We start from the raw sequence: 26,216 nt of genomic DNA, 5'->3' as shown, positions 1-26,216 counted from the left end.
AAACAACGCCACAACTGTCCCTGTCTACATATCACCAACAGTTCTGACATAAACAATGCCACAACTGTCCCTGTCTTCATATCACCAACAGTTCTGACATAAACAACACCTATAAGTTTTAAACAACGCCACAACTGTCCCTGTCTACATATCCCCAACAGTTCTGACATAAACAATGCCACAACTGTCCCAGTCTACATATCACCAACAGTTCTGACATAAACAATGCCACAACTGTCCCTGTCTACATATCCCCAACAGTTCCTCAACAGTTCTGACATAAACAACGCCACAACTGTCCCTGTCTACATATCACTAACAGTTCTGACATAAACAACACCACAACTGTCCCTGTCTACATATCACCAACAGTTCTGACATAAACAATGCCACAACTGTCCCTGTCTACATATCACCAACAGTTCTTACATAAACAACGCGCCACAACTGTCCCTGTCTTCATATCACCAACAGTTCTGACATAAACAACACCTATAAGTTTTAAACAACGCCACAACTGTCCCTGTCTACATATCACCAACAATTCCTCAACAGTTCTGACATAAACAACGCCACAACTGTCCCTGTCTACATATCACCAACAGTTCCGATATAAACAACGCCACAACTGTCCCTGTCTACATATCACTAACAGTTCTGACATAAACAACGCCACAACTGTCCCTGTCTACATATCACCAACAATTCCTCAACAGTTCTGACATAAGCAACACCACAACTGTCCCTGTCTACATACCACCAACAGTTCCGACATAAACAACGCCACAACTGTCCCTGTCTAAGTATCACCAACAGTTCCTCAACAGTTGTTGCATCAACAACAGCAATAAATACCAGCTGACCTGGTTATGTAGGTTCTACCTCTTCCCACACCACCAGAGCTTCACCTAGCTCTAATGTCGTTTATCAAGCTATAACAAATACCGATATTATCACTAAAACCTTTTTTTAAACCCAAACTACAAATCACAATAGTTGCGTACAGGACATCAAATATGACTCTCTTCAAAATGGAGATTAGAAAATACAAAATGAATGAAATAATTGAATAAAACATCTCGAAATAATCTGACATTCCCTTCTAAAGTAAAGTACAACTGAACACCAATCAAACATTTAATCAAATCAAACCTGAAATGATCTTTTCACATTCCAACTACAGCTGTTAATTGAATTTCCTAAAATCTGTGATACCCAGGTTATTATAAGTATAAAGTACAACTTTAGTCAAATCACGATGTCAGTACAATTAAAGCCCTCGCCCTCACACACTATGGAAAGTAACACAAATTCCCAAACTCGCTAGAGAAATCACAGCGCTGTACCATGTATCGTCCTGGGCCTTAACCTGTCTCTGTACCGGTGCATCGAGCAGAATGAGATTGATATCGGACAAGTCACTCCGACGTGCGTCCCATCCCGCACGGACTGACAGGAACAAGCCTGCACTAGCTACGGGTCGCCATTAACATACCACAGTCAATATTCATACCACAACTTCATTAGCCTTTCAGACAATTCTGATATAACTGAATATTTTTACATACTCCAACCATTATTCATTGCTATTATTGGCGTTTAAATCTCCAGTTCTTTACTCCCCTACTGATACTATTTTATGTTGATTAATATAACCTGAAGTAATTGTTGTTTTCACATAAATTTAAAGAAAATTTTCATATAAAAAAGTATCTTTTCCAAGTGATCTCCATCACAAAAAGGCTTTAAACTCAGTCAATCATTGTGTCCAAAATGTTTATGCTATCCCATTGTTTAGGGGCAAGATGATGGTTTAAATTTGGTTAAATTAATCTAAACCATTAAACGCTTTGTTGTCCTATTTCCAGTGAATGATGAATTAATTCACAATCATTGTCCTGTTATCATCCTATTATACATCAATCTTGAGCATGACAGAATTTTAATGTTTGTAACGGGCCAAAATAAAGTGTTATTCATTATTTTTTAGGAACAAAAAACACCTGTTGTTGCCTCGTTAGCCTATTATCCCTGCAGTACCTTCACACCTGGTTCCTTATTACCACCTGTCGTAATGTACGGACGTGATTTACACTGTTTTAACCATCACCCAGGTGTAGCGCTTGCTAACGATGATCTCTAAATAATGCAGGGAAATTCACCTGTGTGAGTACCCTAACAGATAATCAATTAAGTCCTGGTTCATCTTACGTTATCTGATAACGACTTTACCATACCTGAGCCTTTCTTCTTTATCTTTCAGCTATTGTGTTTTACAATTAATATATTTTTCATCAACTTTTATAACAAAGGCAATTATATTTTTTAAAACCATTTACCAACTAAAAATATTAAGTGTTAATATTTATAATCTTTTCTTTTTAATTAAGATTTCCAGTTCTAAAAATCACATTTTCCATTTTTTTTCTTTTTCTAACTGTTGATTTTGGAAACATCAATTCTTTCTATTTTGTTTTTCATATATTGCCAGTGTCAAAAAAACACTCGATATATTTTTCATTTTTTTTTTTTAACAAAGACCAATTATGTTTTGAATGCATTAGTATCGTCACTGTTTCAAACTTTTGTATAACCATTTTCCAAATAATCACTTTTTCATTTGTTTTTTTAATATATTGATTTTGGAAAACATGAAAAACTATCTAATTTGTTTTTTTTAGATATTGCCAGTGGCAATGAACCTGTTTTCTTTGTATGTATACAAGTGACATACCTACAGTCCTAACACCAAGCTTGCACCTGACTGCTATCACATATTACAACCTTACCCTTAAGACATACAGTTGTCACTTTCCTGTGATTTTGTTTGTTCCAGGTGAAAAATGTGTTTTATATATTACAAATATTTGATGTCTACCACAAAGGGCCTGGGACTAAAAGGTGATAAATTTGTCGACCATAGAGGCCTACCTGTTTAAAGGTTTAGCTTGCTCCTAGTTAATGAGCATTCTTTCTACAGGTAGTAATAATTCTGATTAACCTACACCATCAACACGTTTGCACAATTTTATTTTCACTCTGTCTATGTGCTTTGACTTTGTGTGAAAATTTTAACCTACAATTTTTATTTACATGCACATATAAAAATTGTAGGTTAAAAAAGGTGTGACATGAAATATTTGATATTAAACTGAATTCACACCGATCAATTAATTACACATACCAGCTGTCAATATCCGACATATTTTTGCACCAAAAAACCAATCACCTATATTCAATCATTATTTCATTATTCCTTTCACTTCATTTAAATATCACTTTCATTTGTAGGTCGTTAAAAAAACCTCATTACACGTACAAACTGAATTAGTGTACGAACGTTGACGTGAGGATGGTCAATTAACGACAATAACATGGCAGTTGTTCGTTATTTCGCTTGATATAACCCAAGATTTTGTCAGAACATCGGGCATGAATACATTTTTTTTTGTTCTAGTTTCCTATACCTACAGATATTAGGGAAGGGCAAATTCATTATGTCCATGTCAAAACACACAATTCATGTCAACTGGACTAGCCTAGCCCTTGGTAAATGACATATGTGTCAGAATCAATATCGATTCCCCTTGTCACGTCCCTAAATGTATTGATAATATGAAAACCTTTGCCGGGACAGGTACACCCTTGTGTACTCTAACCACAAACCAACCCTGTCTACTTAATTTTATTTTAACAATTCTGCGATTGTTCTCTAGGTTTCTGTTTGGAGTAAAGTGGCACCCCTGTAATAATCTATATCTTGAAATACATTATTCTTTATGTAAAAGTGTTCTTCTATTAATTTGAGAAAGATTTATTCTTGATTTATTTCGGATAATAACTCATGGTTATGTCGTTATTAGGACTGTTATGGTATCCCGCAAGATTATACATTCCCAATTTTAACATATTATGCAAAAGCTTGTTGCATTTTAATAAAACACGTTTCCATCAAAAGCGTAACATGGGAGGTTGGAGAAAATTGACTTCCAGGATCATGGGGAGGAGTGGAAACTCCGACCGGACATAATGAAGAATTGAGAATAATTACACAGTACAGACTGGCACACCGCCAACAAATCTCCATAACACAATGGCCCTTCCTAATCCTCTGTGTAAGCAGGCACGGAACACTTGCTACAATTCCGCAAGACAAATATTTTCACAACCATTCACTTCCAACTGAGAAAACTTCGCTAACCCCTTGCCTATCCACCCGAGATAATAGATGATCTAATCACTGTTTTTGCTTTCTTTTTAAATCAACCCCAAAGTAAATATTGACTAGGCTTTAATTGTGGTCTGGAATGTGATGTGATCACAGCCATTGTAAAAACAGGAGGATTTTTTATTTTTGAATATCGGAGACATTCGGCCATTTTTTTGTTTGAAGATGTAAAGGTTATCGTAGAGAAAGGAACAAAACTGTCACCTAGTTGTAACTGATAAAGCATTTAGAGGTCGTCTGAAATAGTGAGCGAGACCCGCATATACCAAAATATATTGCTAAAAGGACAGGTAATCTTCTGGAGGAACAGCTAGGGCACATAGTATATGGTTGATGTATGAGCTTCAACTTGTTTGGTCGAGGCCAAGTATTGATTTATCATGTATGGCTGTATATTGTGTCTATCTATAGCGGTAAGTGATCTTTTAATCTGTATAAAAATTCTCCAAACCATCCAGCACAACCAGCCCATGAAAGCTGACAACTAAATTGTGGTGCTCTGAGCTCCCCTTTGAAAAAATAAATACATCATTGACATTTACTGGCATATTCTGCTTTCAATTTCTTGCAAATAGAACGATAAAAAACACATTTTATCTGACGATCCACCGTACATTTAAATCGAAGTGCGACAAGAGAAATAACACAGTCACTACAGATCTCAGTTGAAACGTGATTTTCCAGCATAACAAAGGAATGTTTTAGGACGAAATTTATCTTTTTTTATCAATGAAAAAGTGAATTCAGCAAGTTTCTAAATATTCAAAGGTATTTTTAACGTGCGATTTGCTTGTAACTTGTCTTGAATAACACTGTACATCATCGGATACATTGAGACAAATACCTCCATGATCTAATGATTGGGACATTTATATATCATTCCCAAATTAATAACGGTTACTAACTTTAGAAACAGTACAAGTGGTTACCTGGTAGAACCTCAAGAGCCGTTCTTGAATACTACAAGTACTTGCCGTTTTTGTGTTTCCACGGTAGCCGAAGCTAATTTAGTGCAAACTTTAGATTTAGGCGCCTTTGTTGGCTTTGAGATTTAAATATATGGCAATTAAGTATTTCTGCAAACAAAATCCCACACTCCAAATCACAAATCTACACATTAATTCTATTTGGAAGCCATTTTGATAAACACTTCTGAGACCAACATAATAGAATGGCTATATGGATTGATAGTGAAATATATCCCCAAGTAGCTGGGTCAATAGTGCAGGTCTGGACGGGTCAGTTCGTTTGGGGTGTGTGTGAGCTTTCCATTCCTTTCAGTGTTCGGGGTGGAGATTTTGACCAAAACATGATCCTTAAACTCCCGAGTTGTGATACCCCAGTAAATACCCCTGTAATCCCAGTTTTGTATATAAATATGGCATTGACATATCAAATATTATTACACCGTTGTATATGAGATAGCACATAAGGCTTTTAAAAGCTCTGGAAATCCTTGAATGCTTTAAATGGGTTAAGTGTTCCTGAAATTACATTTAAGGCTGGTAATAAAATTTACCAAAGGACAAAAGGAATGTCAGGACAGTGATTCAAACCCAGGACCTCCGAACCCAAGTTACTGTTGATCGACTCATACAGGCTTGATGCTACTACCTTCCTAAAATTTCTATTCAAAGACACAACTGTCAAAGTCAAAGCCATTATTTTACAGAAAAGTTCCAAGACATTTCTCATGATTTTGGTAATAAATATTTATGTAATCACTATGCTTACATATCATTGATCATGCTATCGTCACAGCAATTCTGATAGCAATTTTAACCAAAGCATGATAATGTTGTTTCATCTGGATTCATCATGTTGAAATATTTCAATTAAACTGTTCAAAAGAAATATTTCAAATGCAAAAATTGAGAAGTTTTTGGCTGGGAATGCAGTATGTGTATAGTTTACGCTATCTGGTTTCAGATCTTTTTTTTTTAAACAGATCGTGAATCACAGCTATCGTCCTGCAGAATAAGGGCCGAGAAACATGAGTGAAGCAAAATTGAAATCAAGCTTAAAAATTCACAGCTATAATTTTATTTTTATTTTATTAAATTGAAATGACATTACACAGCAGAATAAGCGTACTGTTTACACTAATCTACAGTGGCCCAATTTGCATGAAATGCTTTTAAAGCAATTGTTTCACTCGTTACTGAATGAGCCAACAAAGTTTGTACAGAGAATATCGGTAAAAGCAACAAAAAAATTGAACTTGAATTGAAGAAAAAAATAAACATTTTATGGTTACTCACAGGAAATGCTTTTGTCAAGTTTAAGGATATGAAAAGAAATTAAAAAAAAATATATTTTGACGATAAAAAGTAAGATTTGACAATTCTTTTAGTATAAACCTTTAATCAAACCAAAAAACATTGCTGCGTTCTATTCTTGACTTTTTTTTCACACTCTAATAGCAGTTATTATCAAAATCTATAACCTGTTCAAACCATGCCACTGTGTCAATAAGTGTTTTTTCTGTACACATAGTATAAATATTTTCTCCCCATATTTGGACAGCTAACTAAGACAGTAAACTTCAGAACAAAGGGAGATAATTTGTGCGTAAAGATCTAATTTTGACGGCGACCGTCCGGGTAATATAGGATCACAGGGTCGGTAAGCTGTGTTTGATTTGCACAGCTAGGTGAAGTCGCGGAGACATACCTTATCAGGTAGGTAGAATGGAGACCAAATATTGACATTCATTCCCCGAGGACCTAGATAGAATGGAGTTTGCCTTTTGTTTGTCAACGGTTATCAATATTTACCCTTCATTGTCTAGCTCCGTAGAAGTTATCAACCCAGCTTTGTGTACAGTACACAAACCCCACACTTCAATTTCACCCGGAAAACTTTATTAATTCTGTCGAACCAATTAATAAATAAATCCTTCGCCAATCCGACTGATACAAGCAAACAGAACCTGTTCTAAGTCATTCCTATATAGGAAACATTTGGGATAGAGGGCCTCGTAAACGCCACCGACATTAAACTTCATAAGACTCAGTTGAGAGTTTTGAATGAAAGGCGTTTTTTTATGAAAATAAAACACAATGGAAAGTGATAGATTTTTAACATAAAAGGCAATTTTAATTAACTGATAGTCATCCTCGAAACGGTACTATCTTTTCATTTTTTATTGGTTATCCGCCCTTTAATAATGTCAATTACAAATATTTGGAGTTGATTCTGTACAAGCTCAATAGAAATAATTGAACGAAAAATTTCGGAAGTAAATGGTATGTTAGATCTGATCATGAGGAACCAGCAGTTATTTTACTATTCAGCTGAAATTGTTTGAGATAAATCCTAGTGTTTACAGAGCTAAGAACGAAACAATGTTTAGTTTAGATGTACTGTAAGGGTTCCGTTATAGAACCTAATTATGATAGATAATTATACTGACATTGAGTAAGCCATGGAGACACAGAGGCAGCTAACTTGGTGTAATTGATCGGCTGATGTCAGAACTCTCCTTATTCAATTACCTTAAATAGATCTTTATCAATTTATTAGCGATATGAAAATTTGCAGAACTGTTCTTAATTCTCTTCCACATCAAATACATCATTTGACAAGAATAATCGGCCCATTCTTACACCATGTATCAAGTACGTATAACATATTTCAAATAAGAAATAAAATCTTTATTTCGTAAGCTAAAACTTAATTTTTCTGTTAAACAGAAAAGATAAAACAAAATCTGCTCAACAGAAAATTTCTGATAATTCACTTTTTTTTTAAAGATTTTGAAAGTTATACTGTGATATGGAAGAAGGTGATTTTTTTTCCTTTCAAGAAATTCTGCACAGTTGGTCTCCATGGTGGACCTGGTATATTTTACGATGACATTCGTCTCACGAGATCTTCATCCACAGGAGAACTTGATCATTAAACCTCTAAGATTAGCTCGCAGTGGCACACCGCTGGGACCACTTCTACGATTTTAATGGGTCATTAGACAGGCAGGTTAAAACAGTTAGCTGTGTCGCTAATGAGACAAACAACGGCACTCTCTCACAATTGACCTTTGCAATCAATTGTTTTTTGTTGGTTTTGCAAACGATATATATTTGTTCGCTGTACCAAACCGATCAACGATGCAGTTCTAAATTTCTTTAAGTCATTCATTCCAAATGTCTCATTAAAATTCTCGTTAAAGTTGGGAATTGACTTTAGCACAGGAAGTTATGGGTTTAATTTAACAGTAACAAACCTGAAATGCTGTGTATTTAGGGAACGATAAATCGGATTCATTTGGTTTTTAAGATTTAACTTGTATATTTGGACATAACATTGATTTATAAAACTCAAGTTGTAGCGATCGAGGGAGAAAAAAACCTTCCTATCTATGTGATGTTACACCACCAGATTACTGAAGGTTGTTTGGATACTGTGATTGTTACCATGACTGTGGCGACAATATACTACATAACTGTTTCAGAGCTGGGCTTGTGGAATCACTTAGTGGCTCTTGTGCATGACAATAGAACAGAACCCAGGTTCAAAATTGTCATGTGTTGTAACATGGTCCTAGTTTTGACATAGCTTTTTGTTTAAGATAGATAGAGTAGATACTACTTAGATACCAGGCCTAGAGAACACACCGTGAGGACTTTTAAGGAACTTAATGCCATCCTGACAGGTGTCATGAGGGTTCTACACCACCACAGGGGGAGCCTATAGCCTACTCATTCTCAGCACAATACTTATAGCCATGCTTGTGAACAAGCTGGAAGATTAGTATCTCCCATTCCACACTTCATCAGGGTACAAAGCAAGCTGGAATCCCTTACAGGTAGAGCTGATATAGATCACCTAATTATCACAGCAATCCTTATCTACTAATCACCCGATACAGGCTCATACAACAGCACAGCTGACCTGTGACCTCCAAACTAATGACCTATGGCGACCTTACTGCTTACTGCTGACCTATGAACCTAAACAGGAATCTTTGACCCAGGACCGAAGGAGAACCTTCTTAGTACCAAAGGAAGATTCGGAACATGACAGCAGTGATCACTGATAGGCCCATTATGTCATCACAATGGGACAAACCTGTATAATATTTGTTAGCTGTCAGTATCGATGTTAGGATCGTACAGATACAAGTAACCCATGGCCTTTGACCCTACGTAAACAAACAAATGACCTCCAACCTGCTAGACTTACATGACTGGTACTGTGACAGGACAATTGGAGAATTGTGTACCTACACAGACAAGATGTCCAGTATCAGACTCTTAATGGCTGTAGGTAATCACTGGACAGAGTCCAGGTAATAGGTCCTGTCACATGACATCGTCATGCTATATAGCAAATACCAACATTCAATGACATTGATATTAAGGTGAAATTAAGCCAAAGAAAAGAGGAGCTGTTGATTGCACGCGTATGACATGCACAACTAAAATAACAAAACACAACTATTAATAAATTTTGTTTATCAGACAACTAAACACAACCAGTGACATACTTTATCAGACAACTAAACACAACTAGTGACATACTTTATCAGACAACTAAACACAACAAGTGACATACTTTATCAGACAACTAAACACAACCAGTGAATACTTCATCAGACAACTAAACACAACTAGTGACATACTTTATCAGACAACTAAACACAACAAGTGACGTACTTCATCAGACAACTAAACACAACAAGTGACATACTTTATCAGACAACTAAACACAACCAGTGACATACTTCATCAGACAACTAAACACAACCAGTGACATACTTCATCAGACAACTGAACACAACAAGTGAAATACTTCATCAGACAAACTAAACACAACCAGCGACATGCTTTATCAGACAACTAAACACAACAAGTAACAAATCTTTTTATCAGACAACTAAACGCAACTAGTGACATACCTGTTTATCAGACAACTAAACACAACCAGTAACACACTTTATCAAACTTAACACAACCAGTAACACACTTAATCTGACAACTGAACACAACCAGTAACAAATTTTGTTTATCAGACAACTTAACACAACCAGTAACATACTTAATCTGACAACTGAACACAACCAGTAACAAATTTTGTTTATCAGACAACTTAACACAACCAGTAACATACTTAATCTGACAACTAAACAGAACCAGTAACAAATTTTGTTTATCCGACAACTAAACACAACAAGTAACACACTTTATCCGACAACTAAACAGAACCAGTAACACTTTTTTTTATCAGACAACTAAACACAACTAGTGACATTCCTGTTTATCAGACAACTTAACACAACAAGTAACACACCTAGAACATTTGCTATAACTGAACCAGAACCACGTCTACTGGTCAATGAACACAACTACTTTAAGTAAACTAGAAACAGGACAAGACTCGAGAACACAACTAAACATAAAAATTAAACAAAGTTTAGCAAAAATAGAAAGCTACAGGTAACCAAGGGCAACCAAACAACTTCAGTAGACAATGCAACAGAACCCTATGATGAGAGAGACAATTTAGACCATCCTACTTGTAACATTATCCCAGCCAACACATTGCTATCATGATGCCCTAAATCTGCCCCTTTCATCAGGTATCACGACAGGTATTCAGGCGGATAAATTCCTACCTGGACAGGTATCGTTAGCTGGTTCCCTTTCACATGTGTTCAGGTGTGTATCCCGTACCTTTATAAGGGAAGTCAATCATCCAGCTATACCTATATAGGGTGACTGTGGATGGTCACAGATCCGGTTTGTTCCCCTAGGTGGAGCTGTACAAAGGAAGGATCCCCTACCTGTTCTAGTTACCACGACAGGTACGCTTCCAAGCCACAGGCAGTATGAATTTTCATAACAGTGCTATCTGCTGGTATAACCTACACACATATATCTATTCGCCGGTCCCATTAAAAACATGAATAATTTCATTTAAGCAACAGGTCGAGAAAATATATACTCAGTTTTATACAGCTTCCTTAGCGAAGCGTGACTGCTCATCCTGGTGTGTTTAGGCGTTTTTTAATAAGAAAAGGACAAATGTGCGCTGATGTGTTGGCACTTGTCCACAGTTGTTATGAAAACAATTTTTTATCTTAATTTATGTCTGTGGAATCTTATACCTAATGAATATACAGTGGAGGAATCCCATGACGGCTACAAATGACCCAGTGTTATTTACACCTGCAGTCATAGAAATCTCATAGAAATCTCAGCAGGCTACGTACCCCACACCCGAAATATATAGTATAACCAGGATACAAGATAGGCCCCAATACAATATTCTAGGTTATCTGAAACCACAGGTATTTTTCTATCATATTTCTCCATACATACGTGCACCTATGAGGTATTTCAAAAAGACAGATAAATTATTCGTTGAATAACCAACTCATGACAGACACGTGAGGAAGACTCATAATTACTTTTCCAGTATTATGACTCTAGGGGTTTTGATAGGTTTCCTCATACTACGCTTCAATATAGAAAATAACACGGAGACACTACATTTTTCTATTTAGTGACCTGGGGATTGCTACAGTAGTGGTCGCTAACTTCTCATTATCATAGGCCGACAATATGATATGGTCTGGGACCACAGTTTAACACTTGTCAAATCAGATCTCAGAATCTACACATCTCCTACATAATGGGCGGCCAGTCAGTCCTGACATTTACATACAATGAATGCCCAGGCACTTGACCGATCCAATTCACTGGGTTATTATTCCAATCCTAAACCATGTTTTATCTAATAGGGATCTGACTGTAAACCTCATGTCCAGATCAAGTGATAGGCTTCGGAGAAATTCCAGGAAAAGCATTCGGTGGGAGACGAATATTGACCAGAAAAATTCAGAAGAAAAATCTATAATTATGCCTTTTGGCTTTATTTAGATAACTGAGCTTCCCACTGGATCAGGGGGAGATAATTTATTGGGGCAATTAAGTTTTGTAAAATCAATGTCTGTCACGATAATTAATTGACAACCATATGTACACAGATGTTTAGGCCTGAGGAGAAAAATTTCCAGTGATGGCAAATCATCTGTGGTTTATTGTTGTTGAGTAGAATGTCACCCCATAACATACTCTCTCCTGTAGTGTACTTCAGGGTTAGGACACCAGGCTGTGAGACATACTTGACGTCTATTCTTATTAAGGGCAATGTTTTCTATGATCTGTTGGTACCCAGGTATTTCCTTTAAAATATGAAATAAAAAGTTACTTTCACTTTCTTTTTACCAATAATTATAACAGCACTTTTATTCAGGTACGCTGAATATGACGTGTCTGGTGGGTGGGTGGGTGGGGGCTGGGTCATTAACATTTCGATTATACATCAACAGACAGTCAAATGTTCATGTTCCAACGTTGATGTATCGTGACATAAATTTTTTGAAAATATCCATTTCAGCTACAAAATCTGATAATGAATGTAATTGCCATAAGTTGTAAAACTTCAGCAAATTCTTACCTCTGTCAATGGTGGCAGTCGATCAAATCTAAACATTACGTCCAAAGTTCTGGATACACGACTTACAGAAATCTCCAAATTCACAGGATTCAAATGAAAATCAAACCTGTACTGTATTGACCTAAACCGTAATTCTACACGACGACGGAGAATTCCAGAGTAGATGTTTTCAGCATCAGTAATCCCGGAGAAATGTGATTTTATCACTGCCGAGTCATTAAATCACCTGTCTATTTCACAACCAGTCAGCTACACGGAGATTTATAAAGTATACCTACTCGATATAATTCAAGGAAATTATCTGCTCACTCCGATGATAGCTGAAATATGTACACAGCAATCGGCTCAGCAAAGCTCACTTCCTTTCTGTTGGCGTAGCTATGTTATCATGACCGACTATCACAACTTGACATAAGTTGCGACACTTATAGTAAACATTTCTCCATTAGATTACTCGAGACCTGAATGCCCAATTAGCTGTGTGTAAAGATAGTCTTCCCACTTAAACTTTGTACCGGTTTTCTGATGGGATGGTCGGGTTTAAACTTTTACATCCAGCTACATTTCATCCGTGTACAGCCATTGATACTACGCCAATTATAAATGTAACAGGCCAACAATTCGATGCTATTTTCGTAAAGTGTAATTTAATGTACTGTGTGTGAAAGTTTACGATCAGGTATAAAATTAAACTTGATGTGGTATATCAGATAAACCTTCAAACCACTAGCAAACGTTTCCATTAATTTTGCCAAGAGTCTGTTTGACTAAGATTGTGATGATGCAGCTTTGATCCTTCCTGAGTTTACAAGCAAATTCCCCTCCTCCCCGAAGGTTTAGTCCCTGCCCCCCCTCCCCCCTCCCCCTACTGTGCTACACCTGTTTTGTCTTATTATACCAGTAGGTGCTAAAAATCTGTAAGATGTTTTTTTCTACGTGCTGGCAATTCAAACTTCACAGATTTTGTGCCCCTACGCTTCACAAAGATTGAGATCATGAATGGGGGTTATGGCAGTGGACCAAACTAGGTTATCAAATATGAATCATTTTAAACGTTTATATATAGTTATATGCACACACATTTCTACCAGAGATAGGCCGTATGTATTTATGTATGTGTCGTAGGTACACGAGATTACATCATTCGTCATCTCCTGTTGATAAATAATATGTATTCGTGGAACTAAATCGTAATCGTGAATGTGCAAACAACAATAAACCAAACAACAAATATTTTAAAATTAATATATTAAATATAAATATTCAAAGTTATTCTCGTGTTTGGAAATTAGAATAATTCATGTTTAAACAACAAGTTAACAAATATATGAAGTATAAAATATTAAAGCTCAGTTATAATGGTATAAGGTGTATAAATATATATACAAATTTATGTAAAATCAATAACAGGAATCACTGTGTTTTTGTTATACAACCACTGGTCCCCAGGGAGGATACAGTTCCGTACCGATTCTGGGCAGACAATTCAATATCCATTGTGCTGTTGTAACAAACGGGTCACATGGGATTTCATCAATAGTACATTAGCTAGTTGTTCATTAATAACAAAGACAATATTGAGGCTATATTAATGGATGTGACACATTCTTCTAATGTTTTTTTAATAAAAAAAATATATAAATTAAAAATATATATATATGTATATAAATACAGGTAGAGATATATAACATTGCTCTAAGTTGTGGCTATGCATGCTAAGCTTTAGTGAGTTAGAGACTATCCTAAAGAAAGTGTTTAGCCCCCCTCTCATCAGCCCCCTCCCAACTTCAAAAAATATTTTAAAAAAATAAGCAAACAGAAACAAAACACACCTGGCTCCTATCATTTTATCACTAGATTTAATAACTTAGCAAACAAATTATGTCCTTATTGAAAGACAATGATGGAAGCATTTGACACTTTTGATCCTACCCAAATTTTCATTTTTAAAATGTCAAAATTTCTCCAGTGGATATATATATCATTAGCAACTGAACCATTTGGTCAGATATGATAATTTTTTGCAATAACAGGGTAGAATGACAGGAAACAAGCTTTTTGGGTCCATTAAATTGTGTTGTCCTCAAAAGTCAGGTGTCAGCAAATTAAAGACAGGTTTTCATATTGAAGCATAAATAAGATAAAATTCAAATTTAAGATTTAATCACCTTCAGATTGCATCTCCCCTCCCAAATATCTTGTCATCAGACTCCAAGGTGGAGCTGAAATCTACCTGACATTTTAATGGCTTATCGCTAACCAGAAAAAATAATTGTTACGAGGCGGTTTCCTCTCCATTGAGGGTAGGTAAGTGTACCCTATCATACTTCCAGCCTACCTAAGAATTTTTAAAAGGCCAGCTTGGTTTAACACAAGGTAACTAAATCAAGGATTACTTTTTTACCAATAATTTTAATGTAAAATTAGCATCATGTTGTCCATACATGTGTACCAATACCAAAAAATATTCAAAGATACATTTTCTTAAAAGTTAAGATTTTGATCTTATTCTAAAATACTTTTAAAAATTTGACACTGGGAAAGCTAACAGGGCTATGAGGAACAAGAGAAGAAAACTTGATGTTGTGTGTAATCGTCACGCACGACTGAACTCTAATGTAATGCTGCCTACACCGCATCCAGAAAATTCCAGAGAGACATTCCTCACCTGAGAGAGAAAACGATACCTATACAACTCCCCGACTGCGGATGCGTGTCAGCGGCCAATAACTTGCGACCTTCACCTTTATTCATGTGACAGCCTTAAAACTGATATTTAAATTTTAAGATTTGTAGCATCTGACAAGATTTTCGCTTAATTTGACGTCTTGGTAATTAAAAAGTCTAGGAGATTTGTATACGGTTTATAAAATTGATGGAAAAAACTCATTGAAGGAAACAAAAATACCTTAAAAGTTAAAATATTTTCAATTCTTCTGTGACATTTCCAATTTTTTCATAAAGAAAAAAGATAAATTACTTGTGACATTTACAATTTTTTAAAGTCTAATTTGATATAGGCCACACCTACATGAACGAGTTGGCTTATCCTTGAATCCCCCTGTTATCTACTACAGGTAAAACCAGGGGGTGGACTCCCCACCGACACAACATCTGTTTTACATAATACTCATACCACCGACATGTCAAACTTGTTCCCTTTGTAATTTTTAGAGAGAAAAAAAAGAAAATCTCTGATAAGAAACATAATCCCATTATGAATGTTGATATTCATGGAGAGATCTAAAGACCAAATCATAACATTGTATTTAGCCAGATTAACTTTGAGTTGTGATATTTCCCTAGGTTAGGTAGGACACATTGCATAATCAACCTAGATTTTTGGTAAACGTTAAATATTGATCTAATTTGCCTGTGGCATGGTTTATATATTCCACACTCTATTTAAAAACCTCTCCCAGCTCAATTCTCAGTGGTTGCTCCGGGGGCGGTGTATATATATATATACAGTTTTACCACAAAGCTAATGTATTGCATCTCTTAAACAATTTTGAAACACATGCTGACATATTTATGGTTTAACAGCTAAACACACTACTTGCATTCTTATCAAGGTAAAATTCCTAACCCTGTTTTGACATTTCATTTTTTTTTGTTTTAGAGACAAGGGTTTGTTTTAATTTGTTTATCACGAGCTCTTTATCAAACGATCCGTAATGTAGATAAGTTTACGAGGAGATAAGATCATTATTGATTGCTTTCCACTACATGCATTTTTACACCTGCAGCTTAGGCAGAAATATAACGAGACAGGTGTACAAACAGTTAACGAGTTTGACCAGGTAAACATCCCAAACCAAAGCGAACCTCAGGAGGAAACTAGCACAAGAAAGTGAAAACATCAAATTAAAACAATGAATGAAAAAGGACATCCTACCTGTCTATCCAACCAGGCAATCGTGTAATATTCAGGGGAACCCATCAAGTACTTGCGTCTCCTAACCGATCACAATCTCTTGCCCTAGTTATACTCCTCGACACTTTTCACCGTAAAAAAAATCACACACTTGTAATTTGTTGTGAAGAAGATGAGAAAATCATCAAATAAAGCCAGTGAAATCCTCGGAACCAGGGTTAGTGGCGAGAGTTTAGGCAGGTGTGAGAGAGAGTCGAGTCGTCCTGTTGACGGTGATTACAGCGACCGAGTGAGGGAACACAATCAGGCCGCTAGTATCTACACGACACACCTGTACTATATACAATACCTGTACACAGGTAAGTATAAAACTAGCTCAACTTTTCCCTAAAAAGAGTGAATGGCACTGTCAACAAATTAGATCAAGTAAGGCAGAGGAAGACAATAAAATGCTAACTCACCACGGATGGGACTGATGTTAATGGAACAAGTTGATACGAATCCAAAAGCATGGTGTCCAGATACAGGTTGAACCAATGGGTGGAATACTAAAGGTGATAGGTCTTATCACGGTATATAGCCTACCATTGGTCACGGCTGAGTGGAGTGAGGAATTTTGTGTGTATACCTTCTCCAGTGTTACCTGTATGCTTACACAGACAGTATCACAGTACCAGAAGTAAAATCCCTCTGTATAGGAGCAGAGTACTACACACAACACCTAGCCACTGTCCCAGCCTGGAATACAGCGTAGTTACAGATTGTGGGCAGTACTGTCCCAACGAGGAACCTTGTTACAGCGGGCCCAGCGTACAGTTGGACAAACAAATGAGCGTGATGCATGTCCTAGCTCCAAAGCAGTCAGCGCTGGCCTCAATTGATGGGATTGGATTGGTCGCTCAAGGCTTCAGTTACCAATGACGCTGAGTTGGGAGGGGGAGGGACCTTTACAGGTCCCTGGGAGTCAGGCCAAAAGGAGGGGGAGAGGTTACAGGGTCTTTGGAGTCTAGCTTAGGCTAGGGGAAAGGGGGAATATGAGGCTACAGGTCCCTGAAAGGTCCCTGGAAGTTAGGCTAAAGGGAGGGAGAGGTAGTTACAACAGGTCCCTGGGAGTCAGGCCAAAAGGAGGGGGGAGAGGCTACATGTTCTTGGGAGTCTAGCCAAGGCAAGGGGAAAGGGGGAATATGAGGCTACAGGTCCCTGGGAGTTAAATTAATGGGAGGGGGAGGTAGTTACTACATGTCCTTAGGAGTTAGGCTAGGTCCCTGGGAGTCAGGCCAAAAGGAGGGGGGAGAGGCTACAGGTTCTTGGGAGTCTAGCCAAGACAAGGGGAAAGGGGGAATATGTAGCAACAGGTCCCTGGGAGAGGGAGATGTAGTTACGACAGGTCCCTTGAAGTTATAGGCCAACAGGAGGGGATGTAGTAAATTCAGATCCCTAGAACTCAGGCCATTTCGGTCCTTTTCAACTTCATCAAGCCATGGTGTTCCCTCTTATATCACACAAACACAAGACTATTGAATTTTGATAGCAATAATTATCTGATTATAAAGAAGATTGTATTTCACAAGTATTAGTTTCATTTCTCTTGTTCTTGGCAAAAGCCATGAAGATTGTCGAAACTGGCCTTCACCTTTAACGACAACAAAAAGCAATTTATCTTCAATTTTCAAACACTCATATAAATAAAAATTAATATTTTATTTCAATCATTATCATATCCAATATTTATTAATATCTCCCCATGTTCCACATCTATCTATGTCTGGTGATTAATTATGACAATGGACAATGGGTGATCTAGGGTGTTTCTAAGCTTAAAGATTCCATCTCCTCTACCCCCATCAATCAGACTCTGAATCGCCCCCTCTACTCCCATCCATCAGACTCTAGATTACCCCCTCTACCCCCATCAATCAGACTCTGAATTGCCCCCTCTACTCCCATCCATCAGACTCTAAATTACCCTCTCTACCCTAATCCATCAGACTCTAGATTGCCCCCTCCACCCCAATCCATCAGACTCTGGATTGCCCCCTCTACCCCAATCAATCAGACTGGATCGCCCATCTACCTCCATCCATCAGACTCTGATCGCCCCCTCTACCCCCATCCATCAGACTCTGGATGGTGGTAGAGGGGCCAATCCAGAGTCTGATGGATGGTGGTAGAGGGGCCAACCCAGGGTCTGATGATTGGGGTAGACGGGTCAATCCAGAGTCTGATGGATTGACCCCTCTACCCCCATTCATTTAACTCTGGATCACTCCCTCTACCCCCATCCATTAGACTCTGGATTGACCCGTCTACCCCAATCATCAGACCCTGGGTTGGCCCCTCTACCACCATCCAGAGTCTGATGGATTGACCCCTCTACCCCCATTCATTAAACTCTGGATCACCCCCTCTACCCCAATCATCCGACTCTGGATTGACCCCTCTCCCCCCATTCATTAAACTCTGGATCACTCCCTCTACCCCCATCCATCAAACTCTGGATTGACCCCTCTCCCCCCATTCATTAAACTCTGGATCACCCCCTCTACCCCCGTCCATCAGACTTTGGATCGCCCCCTCTACCCCCATTCATCAAACTCTGGATTGACCCCTCTACCCCCATCCATCAGACTCTGGATTGATCCCTCTACCTCCATCCATCAGACTCTGGATTGACCCCTCTACCTCCATCCATCAGACTCTGGATTGACCCCTCTACCCCCATTCATTAAACTCTGGATCACTCCCTCTACCCCCATCCATCAGACTCTGGATTGCCCCCCTCTACCCCCTTTCATTAGTCTCTGCATCACCGTCTCTACCCACCCCCCATCAGACTCTAGATCACCCCCTCTACCCCCGTCCATCAGACTTTGGATCGCCCCCTCTACCCCTGTTCATTAGACTCTAGATCTGACACTGGTTTAACTTCTTACATACTTACAAATGGCATGCGCTTATGAAGATTGATTATTAAGTTTCTGTTGTTATGGCCTCTTTTAATGGGTTGGGTCGGGTTGGGTCGGGTTGGGTCGAAGAGACAGACATTACATAGAATGGCAGGTGATGAAGGAGACTTAGCCAGACTGGCAAAGTCCAGCCCCATTGTGATCAAGAGAGTTATGGACTGGACTGTTCTTAATGTTTACAAGCAACCGAACCTGAAAGTGTCTGGTCAGATAAATCACAGGCCTCCTTGTCCACTGTCTTGGTAATAGAAAAATAAATGACAGAAACAGACAGGTTAGCCGTCCACTCTACTAGCACGGCCTCAGGTCAAACACACTTGTCATACTACTAACATATGTGGTCAATAAGTGTACATGATTGGCCTCCTGTTGGTCAGTTCTAGACAGAGGCTCAGGTCTGAGGTGACTGACCACTGCAATATGGGCTAAGCCATAATCTACAGCCCAAATGGTGCAGGTGACATGATTGTAGCCAAGTACTAAGTTTGTAGCTGTGCCACTAATGGCCTGTTACTGTATATGTACCACACACAAGCCCCAGGGATGAACAAATCACACACGCCCTGAAATGCTGCAAATCACCTTTGGGGCCCTAGTCCAAAACAATGACATAGACAAAAAGGTCAACAGGCCCCAAAGCATGCAAACTGATGCAGCAAACGCGCAAAATAAAAATTAAGATGGTGACTCCAGATTACCTTTGACAGATGAAAATTTGAATGTATGTCTAGCTGCGAAGGAAATTCTCTCTCAATGGTGTCGTTTTACTATTTGAATGCCTAAAGTTATTTTAACATTCCATGACCTCTAAGACAACATCCAAGGTCACCTTCAAAATGACCTCCAAAATGAAAATGTCCTTTTAAGTATGTACTGAATTATTAAAAATTCAAGATGGAAGGCCATGCCAAGCGTAAGAAATTTGAAAAATAACCCTTCCAGAAAACGAAAATGTCCTTTTAAGTATGTACTGAATTATTAAAAATTCAAGATGGAAGGCCATGCCAAGCTTAAGATATTTGAAAAATAACCCTCCAGATTCAGCTACCACCATAGACACATATGAACAAGTAAGAATTTCATAACAACATTTCTTTGCCGTTTCTGGTTTTCAATTACAACATTATACTCTTATCACAGACCACAGTCTCTGGTCTGTATCCCTTCTATGGTTCGGTGTAGATTTCATTGAACTTTAAATACACACACATACACTGGGTATACCGTAAGTGCAATCAACATCTGGGCTGACACCATCCACTCCCAACAACGCCAACCAAAAACGTGGAATAAAAACCAAATCAGGCTTACGATAATTTTATACACTTCCTCTCGACATAACTTGGTGTTAGTTTGCGTTACAATATAAATATTGACATATTACTCTACGCTTTTGCAAAGGTTAAATAATTCACAATCATCGCCTTACGTAACGTACAATAAATACACACACTGCACAGTGTACATCCCTATAGTGCAAATATATCAATACAACGGTTATATAATTTACAACTGGTCACCTGGAGTAATATAAATATATCACAAGATATTAGATACAGAATAGTTTATTCTATATCTGCTGTTTATATCAACATTTCAAAGCTATAGATACTTGACTATATAACTACTGTATAAGTTAGCACACACTAGCTGTATATATAGATGTAATGTTACAATCTCGTTCCCGAGTTTCCCTCGATTCTATATCAACACAAGCATAGATATTTCTATAAGACCAAGTCAGAAAAGTTAAGACATTAATTAGAAGTATAAACTAAATTAATGACTAAATAATTGCGGAGAATAGCTACCTGAGATGGATCTGGCACACGCTTGGTACCATACAGGAACTGCAAGGTCTCTTCATGCATGCTGGGTACAGTATGGGTCTATATACACTGATCATATGGTGTAAAACTTGTCAAGTATATTCAGAGGCAATAAAAACTTCTCTCTAGCCAAGAGGGGCCTTCTCAGGAGAAAATCTCTGCGTCGATCAACCTTCGAACCCCACACAGGAGTTTAGACTAATCCAACCAAAGCAATGATATGTATACATGTCTATATACGATCAAAACCAGGGGTGAACAGGTTGATCTAATAAAGGAAAACCACATAATTGAAAGACACTTCCTAGTCTTACTAATATTACAATAAGGGGATTTGGAGCCGGTTTCATGATACTTGATATATTTTAAAAGTATTAATTTCTTGCAACATGTACACCAGTTATGTTAAACAGCGAGCAGTTAAAAAGGACACTGAATATCTTATATTCAGAGATTCAGGCGCCCTGGTGGTTCTCTGGAAATATTCAGTAGAGAGCTGCATAGATCTCCTCTCTAGATTAACTGCGAATTAAAATGATAAGATCTGGAAAAACGAAAAATGGAGTAAACGAAGCTATACCTGCTGAATTCCAAAAAGCTATTATATATGCAGACTAAACACAAACAAGATCTTTAAACCTGTTTGGCACTGCTATTCAGTCTTGCGAAAAGGCTAAATCCCTATAAGCAATGTGTATTTTCCCCAAAACACCTATTACACCTATCAATGAATTCATACAAAAGAACTTTACTGCCTGGAAAATTAAGATGTACAAATTGTCAATTCATTACACAAAGAACGATGCATAAATTTATAAAATAAAGATATAAGTGCGTACAATACCTAGCAAGTAGCCCTGTTATGTTATTTAAATCTGATTACACCAACAAATTGTATTGAAGTTTTGAGTTATTGCACAGTACTTTAAAGTTAGTTATCCCTAAAATAACATAATAAGAAATACGTAACTTGAGTATTAAACAACTCCATCCAATATTGATAAGATAACTACTTTTTGATGTTTCTTTTATTGAGGTTAAACTAGTAACAAAATCCAATATATTTCGCTGAGATAAATATAACCAAGAAACAAGTGGAAGGAATAAATAAGGCAGGACAATAGTTGTCTCCCCTCTCGAAGGTTGTCTCCCCTGCCAATTTTTTTTTTCACACACACATTACACCTATGAGCTAATTCATGGCAATTGATGTCTCATTCCTGATGGTTGGTGGCCATGGACCAATGACAAAATAATCTTCAGTAATAAAATGATCTCAATTATCATAAGTTAAACGTTAGATATTTCCAAACATGTATAACAATGTGACTTGGACGAGTCTACTAATATGTTTGCTAAATGTTCAACCCCTCTCTCCCTCATGCAAGCCAAAGGACCTAGCCAGTCTAGCTGTAATGGTGGGGAAACGACACATAGCTGCTCTAGCTGACATGTGTCTACACCATCCCCATGGCACTTCTGTTTTTGTATTTCATTTCAAAATGAAGTTAACAGCTTAACTATTTCTTTTAATACTTTCTGGTAAATAAAAAGTCAAGTTTAGAAATGATATCATTTTCATTCAGTGTTTCTGAGAATTCTTCTGTGGTCCAGTAAATCAAACCAGCAAAGTTAAAAAAGAGCCTGTATGGAAAAAGCGAAGAGGCGTCAAAAGGCTTTTATTTGTATAGAGAAGAGGTGTTCCGAAAGAAATGCTTACATCAGGCAACTGGGGAACATTTCAAAAGGCCCTGAATATAGGGCACAGAGTTACAGGAGGCATGAGATGGACAGTCATGTCTCAATCTGTAAAACAGTAGCTGTCAGATGCAAAACAAAAGGTTTCCTGACATAGTCCATCAAACCCTTGTCCTGTAGGGATTTCACCTTTCAAAAGCGCAATCAATAAAATTGACCAATCATTTTCCATTCTTGCGGTTATTTTCTGTGTTGGTCTTCCATAATGATCAGAAGCCTAGTATGGTAACATAATTTTCTAAATGATAGCAAAATAATGCTTATTATGATTTAATTGCTCAATAGAATATCCCATGGCGATTTCAGGGAATGGAAAGTAAAGATAAGTGATTGTGTGGTTCTGCATGTGTACGAGGTGCAGTTCTTCTCCACACAGTCTGTAACTGACACATGATGACATGAAAATCTAATATCCGTGAGAAAACAAGCATTCATTTCCCAATAATCCATTAGCAAAAAAGATTGAATTTTGGTTACAATAGAAATCACTTAGTGTAGTTATCTGTGTTGTATTTCCTACAATCAAACCATTGGCCTAGTAACAACGGCCAATATATACATCACACCTATTTATAGATGTTGTGTTATCGCAAATTTTGTGTTGTCATGGATACCGCTATTAATTGGAAATGTTCTACAAGCAATTGTCAAAACCAACAATCCCAAGTAGAGACGACAAATATTTGTTCTCCAAGCTTTCATTAGCCTCGATTAATGCAAACTGTCAACTTCTGCTGGAGACAAGGTCATGGATAAACGTCCTTTCCCTTGGACTTAGAAAAACATAACTTAAATATGAGTACTACATGACTCTGATAAGAATTAACAATCTAGGAGTATTAAAGGATTATAAATTGAGATGCAAAAGGGAAAACTTGAAGACATGGCTGTGATGCAATGTGCTCCAAATCCCCCCCACCCTCCCAAAAAACCCAGATTTATCAGGAGGAAGAAAATTCACCAAAAGGACAGGCATCAACATGCATTCCTTGTGCATATCGTTGAACATTACACCAATTTGTGCTGAAGTGACATTCATTATGCACCCCGTGCAACACTATTCCTTATTCACATTACATAAAATTTTCAAAGCTATTGGTCCTTTTGGGCAATCATTGTAATATTAAGTACATTTTTCGGTTAGGATTAGAAAATATGCTTTGGATTGCTTTTGAATTATATCATTCAAATTTTTTTTGGGGAGGGGGGGTGGGGGGAGAGGAGATCCTAAATACACATATTTGATATTCTTGATTATGTGACAGACGTACATCATACAGGTGGGTGCCAAGGAAAAGGACCAACAAGGCCGGATGGTCTTGTTTGCTGTCAGATCTCCAGATTCACGTCCATTACCTTACAGCTAAGTTCAAAACAGAGTTCAACCCCACTCCCCCCCAGGGATCACCTTTCCACCCAAGGATCACCTTTCACCCCAGATATCCGGGTCCACCAGTTAGGCCACACACTAGTGTACATATTAGACCTTGTTCCTCTCCAATGACAACGCTGATGCTCAATATATATCTTTTACATAGACTCAAATAATTCTTTTGTCCATTACGAAAGAAATATTTTGCCAAGATTTGTGACGAGAGTGTGAAATGATCTCGTTTACAAACGCCACGGTTACGCGCACCACCCCGGTTGGATGAGCAAAGTGATCAATGAATGGCTGGATGTGAAAGGAGCAATTACGCTATACACACATATATGATATGCTTGGTTGTACTGACATCAAGAATCTCTCAAAGAAACTTCATAACACAATGAACGAAATATTTTCCGTGTAATGTTCACGTCATTTCAATAATCAAAACTTTGAGCCAAGTTAAGATCAAATTCTTTTTTCAAAGTTATTCTTTTGAATTGATATATATTTCATATTTCTTTTCTCCTTGAATAACACGCTTTAAACTTTAATGACATGGTTCCCATAGCTACAGCTAGAGAGATATATTGCCCTATACTTCGTTTCTTTTAACTACCCATTTCAATACCAATGTGATATCTTGTTCTGTTTTTTGTATGCTCCATATCAACCCAGGTTAAAAAACATATTCTGCTTTATAATCGCTGCAAGCTTGTCGTACAAATCACAATAACCATCAATTATCCTCGCAATGTGTTGTAATTTTAGTATGAATCAAGCCGTTTGTTGAACCACATAGACATTTTCTTTCCTGTGTAATTGATTTTGGGTCTTGTTTCCATTCGAAATGGATAAATCATTCTAACCTTTTGTGGGGGGGGGGCAATGTTTCACCGTGATATTTAGACATTGATCTGCCATTCTGACGGGAGACTTGAAGCAACACGTTTACGTCTGCAATGCAGCGATCAAGATTTTAATTAGAACCTAATGACATTTTTGGACACATGTCAATCAATTAATTACAGAATTAAGCCCACGGCGGGTTAATGTGAGTATGTGTCAGCTTGGGTCATGTGGCAGAAATCCCCTCCCAAACATTCTCCCGGTTACTCTCCAGCACATGCAATACTCTTGGCTTTTACTGTTGGTGAACACGCCACCACAAATTCCAGATCGGTAATTACCTAATTGAATGACTACTGATGCCTTACAACAATATTCATGATATCATTATAGTCTTTTGAGAAATATTTATTGCCTTACACAAATTAGTTTCTTCTGCTGCTTGAAAGAAATTTTGAGTAAGTCTTGTACCAATGAAAGCCTGTGTGTAATTCCCGAATATCTTTCTCCTGAGCTGATTTTCTAGTTTTGTTGTTTCGCTTCATTACCATATATATATGTATTAATGTATTTCAAATGAACCTAATCAAAATCCTCCGATATACAGTCATGTTTCCGATTAATACCACATACAACGATTTGTGTCCCTGCACCAATACAGAAGATTTACATAAAACAGATTCTTACTGAACATTTCTAAAAGAACATCCTGAAACAAATCCCTGTAAAGTCAAGAAATCTACGTCGAATATATCGGAGAAAGAACAAATCAAGGTTAAATTCTAAGAATTCAAATATATACAGAAACTGTTTTCCTCTGCAAGGTCTTAAAACAAATTCTTAGACATTAAAGTAAGGAATTCTCAGCTGAAAACTC

The 26,216-nt window shown here is 37.5% G+C and overlaps 1 protein-coding gene across 18 annotated transcripts in view; it reads right to left on the bottom strand.

Annotated features, from left to right (window-relative positions):
• Window positions 1–26,216, bottom strand: part of LOC110464321 (RNA-binding motif, single-stranded-interacting protein 2-like) — a 268,575-nt gene that overhangs the window by 80,224 nt on the left and 162,135 nt on the right. For 2 of the 18 annotated variants that reach the window (XM_021519484.1, XM_021519487.1), the window contains exon 1: window positions 17,030–17,399. The exons of 9 other annotated variants lie outside the window; for them this stretch is intronic. Coding sequence is in view for 5 of the 9 variants with exons in the window: in XM_021519487.1 (XP_021375162.1) it covers window positions 17,030–17,080 (51 nt within the window). In the remaining 4 variants the exon portion in view is untranslated. Of the gene's footprint in view, window positions 1–10,844; window positions 10,937–12,691; window positions 13,106–16,589; window positions 16,977–17,029; window positions 17,400–21,345; window positions 21,480–26,216 lie in introns of those variants that run through there. 7 more of the 18 variants (XM_021519485.1, XM_021519488.1, XM_021519486.1 and 4 more) reach the window with 7 other exon arrangements.

Source organism: Mizuhopecten yessoensis, unplaced genomic scaffold (genome assembly GCF_002113885.1).
Source record: "Mizuhopecten yessoensis strain PY_sf001 unplaced genomic scaffold, ASM211388v2 scaffold10985, whole genome shotgun sequence".
Taxonomy (NCBI): Eukaryota; Metazoa; Mollusca; class Bivalvia; order Pectinida; family Pectinidae; genus Mizuhopecten; species Mizuhopecten yessoensis.
Note: the sequence above shows the minus strand (reverse complement) of the source record. Positions and strands in the feature narration are given on the sequence as shown.